The sequence below is a fragment of the Microtus ochrogaster genome, unplaced genomic scaffold, assembly GCF_000317375.1.
Source record: "Microtus ochrogaster isolate Prairie Vole_2 unplaced genomic scaffold, MicOch1.0 UNK87, whole genome shotgun sequence".
NCBI lineage: Eukaryota > Metazoa > Chordata > Mammalia > Rodentia > Cricetidae > Microtus > Microtus ochrogaster.
The window spans coordinates 213,008-222,245 of record NW_004949185.1 but is presented as its reverse complement, the minus strand read 5'-3'; the positions used below and the strand labels follow the sequence as shown (position 1 = coordinate 222,245).

The 9,238-nt window shown below is 48.4% G+C and overlaps 2 protein-coding genes across 2 annotated transcripts in view; both read right to left on the bottom strand.

Annotated features, from left to right (window-relative positions):
* The window catches only part of LOC101986833 (E3 ubiquitin-protein ligase TRIM39), a 112,984-nt gene that overhangs the window by 28,783 nt on the left and 74,963 nt on the right, over positions 1 to 9,238 (bottom strand). The window lies entirely within an intron of this gene.
* LOC101987585 (H-2 class I histocompatibility antigen, Q10 alpha chain-like) lies at positions 1,135 to 4,959 on the bottom strand. Its single transcript, XM_026777877.1, has 6 exons — positions 4,890 to 4,959; positions 4,414 to 4,740; positions 3,970 to 4,239; positions 3,113 to 3,388; positions 2,892 to 2,997; positions 1,135 to 1,613 (listed from the first exon to the last, which is right to left on the bottom strand). Exons 1-6 carry the CDS (start codon positions 4,957 to 4,959, stop codon positions 1,556 to 1,558), a joined length of 1,107 nt encoding a protein of 368 aa, XP_026633678.1. The 3' UTR covers positions 1,135 to 1,555.

The window sequence follows — 9,238 nt, the reverse complement described above, 5'->3', positions numbered from 1 at the left end:
AAAAAAAAAGAAAATTCACTTTATGTATATAGGTGTTTAGCCTGTGTATATGTCTTTACATCGCATGTGTTCAGTGCCTGAGGGGACCTGAAGAGGTCGTTGGAGCCCTTGCAACTGAGGTTACAGATGGTTGTTAGCCAGCATGTGGGTGCTGGGAACTGAACCCAGTCCTCTGGAAGAGCAATCAGTATTCTTAACCACAGAGACATCCCTCCAGCTCAAGAATCAGCAATTCTTACCACATTTTGAATCTAGAACGTTCTGCTTAACAAGGTTTTCTCCTCTAGACAGCACTGCAGAATCGGTTCATCTCAATTTTGTCTCAGCAAGGGATGACTTAGGGCACCTGTGGATGTCTTCCTGGAAGTCAGTGTGTTGTTCCACGTGACCCAAGTGTGGGGTACGAATGGCTGTAAGGGGGTCGTTGGCACAGGGGTGGTCATTAAACACTCTGTGGGTCTGGAGGCTGTGCAGAAGGCTCAACAGGTAAGAGCACTGACTTTTGTTTCGGGGGGCCTGAGTTTGGTTCTTAATGTTTCCATAAGAGCTCACAGCCATCTGTAACCCCAGTTCCCAGGGACCCGAGGCCCTCTTCTGGCATCCACGGGTACCAGGCATGCAAGCGGTGCACACACCCATAAAACTAAAGAAACCACGATGCTGGGTTTTGGCTGATGAAGGTGAAAGAGCATAGGTGACGTGCAAAGCGGAGAGGAGAGTGGAGCATCTCAGTGGCAGCCGAGGGAGCTGGGCAGCATCGCTTCAGGGAGGCCTCTTGTCACCGACAGGGACAATGGCAGTGGATCTTGATGCAGGGAAGAACAACTTCATGCATGTGTGGCAGTCAAGGAGTTTTGTTCAGAAACCTCTACTCAGGCAAAGATGAGATTCCTGACTTAAAAAAAAAAAAGAATTTAAGAACTACCAGTATGGGGGCTGGAGAGATGGCTCAGCGGTTAAGAGCACGGCCTGCTCTTCCAGAGGTCCTGAGTTCAATTCCCGGCAACCACACGGTGACTCACAACCATCTGTAATGAGATTTGGCGACCTCTTCTGGCCTGCAGGCATACATGCAGGCAGAGCACTTTATACATAATGAATAAATAATTTTTTTAAAAAAGAACTACCACTATGAAGCGAAGTTCAAGTTTATTAGGAGGAGGCATTAACAGATTTGAACACGAGGTTGATGAGGAAGAGAGGCATCTAGGAAAGGACAGAGAAGATCGAAAGATGGATTTCAGCTTCTCAAGACAGACACTGTTTCAATCATCTTTGACTGGGTTTATCCATTAAGCAAACCGTGGGAAAAAATTACCAAACAAAATTACCAGAATATCCACATCCTTATTTTCAAGAAGGAAGCATATACTTGTAGCTCATTGGAAACTAAATTCGGCCTCTGATGGAGGTTTCCAGGCCTGCGTCTTCTGGATCAGGAGAAATGACTGGGGAAGGCACATGTCAGTGTGGAGAGGAAGAGACACGCTCAGGTCTGGGCTGGACTCAGTTCCTCATGGCGTGCTCACAGGAGACAAACACTTGTGCACAGATGTCAGGTGTGGGAAGAAAAGTCAGGAGCTTTTGAAGTCACACGAGGTGGGTGTCTCGCCCTATAGAAGAAAGTGGTTAAGAACAAATTCTGAGTTAAGATTGTGAAGTTGTAGCCGGGCGGTGGTGGTGCACGCCTTTAATCCCAGCACTTGGGAGGCAGAGGCAGGCGGATCTCTGTGAGTTTGAGACCGGCCTGGTCTACAGAGCTAGTTCCAGGACAGGCTCCAAAGCCACAGAGAAACCCTGTCTCGAAAAATTAAAAAAAAAAAAAAAAAAAAAAAAGATTGTGGGTTGTGATACTGACTAGGCAGCCGTACTAAACAGATCCCAGAAAGAGAGTCACCACAGCTCAGGAGTGTGTTCTCGGGGTACTTCCTGTCCCAAACAGATCCCAGGGCGCTGTCCCTACCTAAAGCAGTACAGAATAAGACCTGTTAAGAGCCCACAGCAATAGGGCCAAGAGAGAAATGTGTGAGCCACGCCCCATGGGTATCTGTCTACTCTATTGCAAGGGTCTCAGGAACCACCTTCCACTAATTACTGGCAGTCAAAATATAGCTGCCTTTTTCCCACCTGTGGGAAGAACCAACCAGTGACAGACCAGTGATGTAGTGATGTGGGATTCCCCGCTGTATGCTGTGAATACCATAGGTTAATAAAGAATCTGTCTTAGACCTGGCAGGGCAGAATAGAGGTAGGTGGGGAAAACTATATTGAATGCTGGGAGAAAGATGGCAGAGTCAGTGAGATGCCATGTGGTCTCACTGGAAACAGACGCCGGAATTTTACCCGGTAAGTCACAGCCTCGTGGTGATGCACAGGTTAATGGAGACAGGTTAATTTAAGATATGAGTTAGCCAGAAATACGTTTAAGCTATTGGCCAAACAATATTACAAATAATGTGGTTTCTGTGTGTTTATCTCGGGGCTGAGCAGCCGGGAACAAACAAGCAGCCTCCTACAACAGACCAGGGATGCCGTAGAGTCATGAGTGTGGGAGGAAACTCCTAGTCCAATCCTAGAGACCTTTCTAGAACTGTGACTGCAGCTCTGTGGAAGGAGGAGGATACACACACAGAGGGCTAACTGGCCTCCGGTGTTCTCAGCAGGGGCCTTTTCTGTGACATCTGTCTGTGGGGAATCAGAATCAGGTCTCTAACAAGAGGGTGATGGGTCTATTCATTATTTCCTTTCTGCTTTATAACAGAGTTAATGTCAGCATAGAGGTCCCAGCCCCTGTTCGTGGGTACAACTTTGCTCTTATGGGACAGGTGCATTCATAGCTTGGGCTTGAAGTCCTTAGGGAGACAAGAACTTAAACCCCACCCCTTCCTTACCTCTGCTTCTTCCATATCAGAAAAGTCACCACAGCTCCCATAACCAAAGCTCCAAGAACCAGGCCAGTAGGAATCGCCATGAGGAAGATGTTTGGTGGAGGAGGCTCTGATGGAGGAGAGGAAGGAAGAGTGAGGGCTCTGACCCTCGCCCTCAACCCTGATCCCGCCCTGGTTCTTCATTCCCCGACAGCAGACTCTCGCTCACCACACCCACTCCTTACCCCACGTCAGGATCAGGGGCTCAGGGAACCCCTCATGGTTCACATGGCATGTGTATCTCAGCTCCTCTCCAGAAGGAACCACCACGGCTGCCCACTTCTGGAAGGTTCCATCTCCTGCAGGCCTGGTCTCTATCACCTCCATATCCTGGGTGTGGTTGTTCCCAGCCTTCTGCCAGGTCAGGGTGATCTCAGCAGGGTAGAAGTTCAGGGCCCAGCACTTCAGGGTGACATTCCCTCCGGGTCTAACTTGACGGGTCACATATGTTTGGGGAGGGTCTGAGGGGAGCAATTGGAAAATTTAGGCATTTGGCATTCCTCCTGGGGATCAAGGCGTGCTCATGTGACCATCCCCGGAAAGGGTGGGAGAGGTGGAGGGGAGCAGAATTCACACAGCAGCCTAAACTTGGGATCTGGATGAGGAATTCCTTGGAAATGTTCAGAGTGATCATGAGCCAGCACAGAGCTGAAGGCTCTGAATCTCACTCTAGGTAAACAGACTTCTGACTTCTGGTTCTGACTGGGTGGAGGGGGAGGGAGGGCTTAAGACACTCAGCAACCCTGGAGTCAGACCTTCAGTGTCTTTGTGCATGGACAGTGAACAGGCCTGAGAGAGGCCCTGATTCGCAGTGCAGCTGTGGAAGGGACCGGCTGCCTGATTGACACCCTGGACTATCCTAGGGGAAGGGCAAATCCTCTGGAGAGTTTCTCTCTCAGGTTGAGTTAGGAAACTCAGGAGCAGTCTTATGCCTTTGATGCAAGACGGTGTAAATCCTCCAGCTGCTCCCTGCTGAGGGAGGAGGCCTCAGGAGACAGGAGTTCTAATCTCAGAAGAAGGAGTTGGCAAGCGCCCCTCTTACCAGAGCGCAGCAATGTCTCCTTCCCAAGGTCCAGGCATCTACGAAGCATTTTCACGCAATCCCCCGGCAGGTAAGTCCTCAAGTATTCTGCCTCTTCCACCCAGACGCTTTTGAAAATTTGAGCTAACTTGCCCTCTGCAGTCCAAGAGCTCAAGTCCTCGTTCAGGGCGATGTAATCGTAGCCATAGTAGGTGAGTTGATAGTACCCTCGGAGGAAGTTCCCATTATTTCCCACAGCGCAGCCGTACACCTTCTGTAGGGTGTGATATTCTGCCCCACCCCCATTCAACCGTCAGTCACTGCTGCTTCTCCCCCTCCCAGGGTTTTGTCCCAAACTAACCCTGTTCCCGGATCACAATCCTCTACTTAACCCTGGACCTGGAGATCTGGAGTGGAGCTAATTGGACAGGGAGGGGTTGTGACCTCGGATCTGGGATGACTCACCGCTGTCCTTGCTGTGTCCGTAGTACTTCATCAGGGCCCGAAAAAGCTTTCGGTCGCTCTGTGACTGGTACAGGGCTTCCTCTGTTAGATTGTGCCAATACTCAGGCGGCTCCTGCTCCATCCAGGGAGCCCGAGGTTGCACGCTCACAGTCGCTGCTGTGCTATCGAATCCCTGGACCGGTGTGGTATCAACGTAGCTGACGTAGATGCACCGTGGCTCCCAGATGTCCGGTCCATAAACCACGGTGTCGAAAAACTGCAGCCAGTGTGAGCCTGGGGATGATGCGCACTGAGACCCTGACCTGGGCCCAGGGCTGGCTTGGTGGACTGGGAAGGGAGGAGAGCAGGGGGTAGTGAAGGGAGAGGGGTGGGGTCCTCCAGCTGAGGGAGCAGGAAGGTCTGGTTAGGCAATGGAGGAGATGCGAAGATGAGGATTTCCAGTGTGGCACCCTGCTCCTCTAAAGGTCATTTCCCACCTGCACAGTTCTGGGTCAGGGGCAAGGCCAGCACCAGCAGCAGAAGGGCAGAGGGTCTAAGTGTCCTCATCCTCCGACCAGGACCGGTATCGCTTCTCTTTATAACTCTGATGTGGAGGAGGCTGACTGGCTTCTCTAAGAATTCCCAAAGGTGGTGATGTACATCTGGTGGGTTGGGTCATGGAGAGATGGACTTAGAAATAGTCCTGCTTTGGACTCAGTTCTGCGGCCTGGTATCCTGGGATCAATGTCTGAACACAAGTTGCTTTACCCTGATCCCCAACGTCCTGCTTCTGGTCACAACATCCTTGAGTCCTAGCCCAGAGCCTAGAAAGTCAGTAATTCTCAAAGGTTTTGGTGTCAAAATCTGTACATGGCTTAGACACGGTGTAGCCATCAATGGGGACCTGTGGGTTACACCAATTCATGTTTGCACGTTAGGAACAAGAGGGTTTGAGACATTTGGTTCAGTGTGGACATTAATAGCCGCTTTCAATTAAGTAGAATAAACAGAACTGTTTTCCAAAATGAAACGATGCTGTGCAAAGGTCTTTTTGGCTGCTTAACATCTCTGGTCATTCTTATCTTCAGCTTCCCACTACAAATTGTGTGGGTTTTGTTTCCTTTGAATTGCGGAAAAATACAGTCTCATAGACATATTTTTAGGAGAAACAATGTTAAGATTCACTTTTATTTGTATGTATTTTTGTGTGTCTCTATGTATATGCAAGGAGTATGAATTCATAAGACCCAGAAGAGGTATTGGGAAACCCTGGACTGGAGTTACAGGAACTTGTGCTGGGAAATCAATTCAGGTCCTCTGCAAGGGCAGCAAGGGCACTTCATGGCTGAACCATCTCCCCAGGCCCAGCAGAAATAGTCTCATGAACACCTCCAAATAACTGTAGTTTTCTTTTGAGGCAGGGTCTCAGTGTGAAGCCCTGGCTGGCCTGGAAGTAGCTATGTACACCAGAATGACCTAGAACCCAGAGATCGGCCTGCTCCTGGCTCGAGATTCCTGGGATTAAAGCAACGTACCAACAAAGTGGGCTGATTGTGAATTGTTTTCTCATTGATATATCACCAAGTTGGGACAGGTGGTACTTTCTCAAGATTCTTTACACTGTGGACTCAAAACACCACTGAGTCCTCCTCATCTGCTGCGTCCACATGCAGAGGGGAGTCTTGTGTATTGACTGGATGCTATGTGAATGAGTCTTATTTTAGACCAACTCCTTTAAGTACTAGTAATCAAAAACTCAGTCTTTAATCTGGTCACACATTTCATAGGAAGTTTTGGAAGCCTTAAGAAGTCTTAACTGATGGTGAAGAGTTCAAGAGCTGAAATCACTAATGCTATCTTGAGAGCTTTGATTTTATCTTTGTTGGAGTTGACTAGGGGAGGGTTGGTGGGCGATGAATTAGCTTTTATACTTTTTGTGGTGGAGGAGGAAGACAATACACACCTCTAACCATAATGCGAAGGACGGGCAGGAAGAAAGGCTCCACCAGCTGTGTGGCGCAGGGGATGCAGGTGTAACAGTTTGAGAAGTAGTTGTATAGCAAGGCGGTTTCTGTTTTCAGCTTCCTGGGAGGAGGCCCACTTCCTGTGAACGAGGGCAGTGTAGACTGGCTGGTGTATAGTTCTGTGAAGTTAGCAAGAACCACTGTTCCTGCCATTTCCAGTGATGCCTCTGAGTTCAGTCCTGGTCAGCGGCTCAGGCCACAGGGCTGGATGCTGTCCCGAGACAATGATCTTTCAGCACTCGGCCTCCGGAGATCTGGCTGGAGCTGAGGTTTTCCATTACAGAGCTTGGAACAAGCTTCTGGAGATTCCTTAGTGACAACGTGTTTTCTGATCTCTTATTTATGGCCTTCCCGCTGCTGCTGGCAAGAGTTAGTCAATGGCTTAGCTAGAGCAGTGGTCCTCAACCTTCTGAATGCTGTTCCCCTTGATATGGTTCATCTTGTCGTGGTGACCCTTAACCACAAAACTGTTTTCCTTGCTGATCCATAGCTGTAACTTTGCTCCTGTTATAAATTGCATATTTTTTGGAGATGGAAGTTTGCCAAAGGGGTCACGATCCACAGGTTGAGAACTGCTGATCTAGAGGGGTATGGTTGGGTCATTGTTGAGAACTTGGCCATATTTAAGTATGGAAGTCTATGGAATTCTAATTTCTCTTTGATTCTTTTAAATTGGCATGGATTCAATGAACATAAGGCTATGACACTTCTCCAGACCATTTTATTGTTTGTATTAAAAATATTCTCTGATAATGTATTAGCAGAATTCTTCCAATGAAACAGGGCAGGATGGGGCATGCCATTATCCTAGCACTCGGGAAGCAGAGGAGGTCAAGGCTTTCCTGAGTTACAGGAGATTGTTTTCTCAAAAGAGCAACAACAAAATTCACATAGTAATTTTATACGTTCTGTCTACAAGTCTCATGTGATAAATTACTACATTCTTTTCTAGACATGGAAAATAGACAGTGGTCTGGGTGTCATGGCAACCCAGGTCAGCGCACTTGGGAGGTGGAGGCAGGAGGATTAGGGTCAAGGCCGTGAAGATCCATGATGGAGGGGAACACACATGCACAGTCTGATAGACTCTCCAGAGAACGTACTGGGGAAAGTTGGACAATAGCCATCAGGAGAGGTGAGTGATAACCAGAAATCTCTAGTTTATATAGCAAAAATAAAAAACAAATAAATAAATTAGAGGAAATGTTAGAGAACGGACAGGGAAAGGTCCTCCTGCCACGTACTTAAACTAAACTGCATGTCGGGATCCTAAAGATGAACTTAGTGGGTATCCGGGAGTCACTGACCTCTTTGGCCCTCTTCCCTGCTCCCAAATCTCCTTTTTCTCCTTTGCTCTGTCCTCACCACTTCAATAGGCTTATTGTAAATGCGTGGCCATGATTAGCTTGTTAGGGCTGTCAGAAGTCAGGTTTTGACCCCTACAGAATTCTGTCGTCAGCACCACAAAGAGTCCTGTGTTCCGGTTCCTTCAAGTGAAGCAGTGACAGACAGAAACATCCTCTGCTGCTGTCAGAGATGAGGGACACACAAAGGAGAGTGACCCCAGGCTCGTGAACAGTGCTGAGGACTGGTCTAACTCTGTAGAGTACGGAACAAAACCTGTTGGGGCTGGTACACACTGCACAGGCACACAAGAAAATCTGCCAGGAATAGTTGCGGTGATTTCGACAAAGCCATCAGAAGCCGTGAGTGATGGCTAAAATCCTGTAGCGTGTTATCAAAATATGAAATGAAATTTTACAAGGCAGAATTTAAAAGTGTAGCATAAATAATGAAAACCCAGAGACAGGTCAGAAAAGCAATGTAGCAGTCACTGGTTGTTACCTTTACCTCAGGCTGAATGGACTATCCTTGCTTCCAGGAATCTCAGAATGAGACTGAGCTGAGACTTATCTCCTCCCATTTTATATTCCTTTCTACTGCTGGGATTAAAGGTGTGCACCACCACCGCCCAGCCTCTATGGCTAACTAGTGTGGCTGCTGGCGTTAAAGGTGTGTGCAACCACTGCCTGGCCTGTATGGCCTCTATGGCTAACTAGTGTGGCTGCTTTGCATTCTTCAGGCAAAGTTTATTTATTAAAACACAAATAATATACTACTATAAAAAAGTCCCTAGTTCACGAAGGGATTTGGTGGGTCTAGAAAGCACCTTCTCCTAGTAGAAGGGACCAGGGCTATGGGAAGACAGAAGCTCCCTGAAAATCTTCATTGCTCTCTCAGTAACAGATATTTTAAGGTGGGAGAGAGGGGGCAAGGGAGACAAGAGTTGCAAACAGCCACAGCAGGAGAGCAGGAGAGATTCTGGAAAACCATTTCCCTTCAGTACCCAACCAGAGTAGTGGCCAAGTGCTGTTTTTCAAAGACTTCTGCCCAGCTGGTGGCTGGTTAGCCCCAGACCCTCCAGTAACTGCACTCTTGGGAGAGTCAGAGCTTGGGCATGGGAATATGTGCTGGAACCTGGCAGGGACGTTGAACCAGAACATGCAGAATTCAGCGTGGTAAAAATCTCCTAGGCTCAGAGTCTGCTCAGACCATTAACACAGGTGGCCAAGTATGGCCTCACTAACATCAGAAAGGTCCTCACGGGGGCCAGGTCAGTATCCAGACTGCCCAGGGCATGGCTAGTGTGTGAGCAGTACCCGAGCCCCAACCCATAAAGAACTGCCTCGTGGTAGGAACACTGTCTCTAGTGATGTGAAATTGCACAGAATTGCCCGGTGTGCAGCAGATGTCTGGGAACCCAGGAAGGAACACCAAGGGCATCAAGGTGCAAGCAGGTGAGACTGTATTCAGACTTTGTA

Coding starts and splice junctions, on each gene's coding strand:
- LOC101987585 (XM_026777877.1), bottom strand. CDS start 4,959: ATGAGGACACTTAGACCCTCTGCCCTTCTGCTGCTGGTGCTGGCCTTG. Junction 4,741..4,889: donor CCTGACCCAGAACTGTGCAG/GTGGGAAATGAC, acceptor CTCCCTTCCCAG/TCCACCAAGCCAGCCCTGGG. Junction 2,998..3,112: donor GCCCCTGATCCTGACGTGGG/GTAAGGAGTGGG, acceptor CTCCTCCATCAG/AGCCTCCTCCACCAAACATC.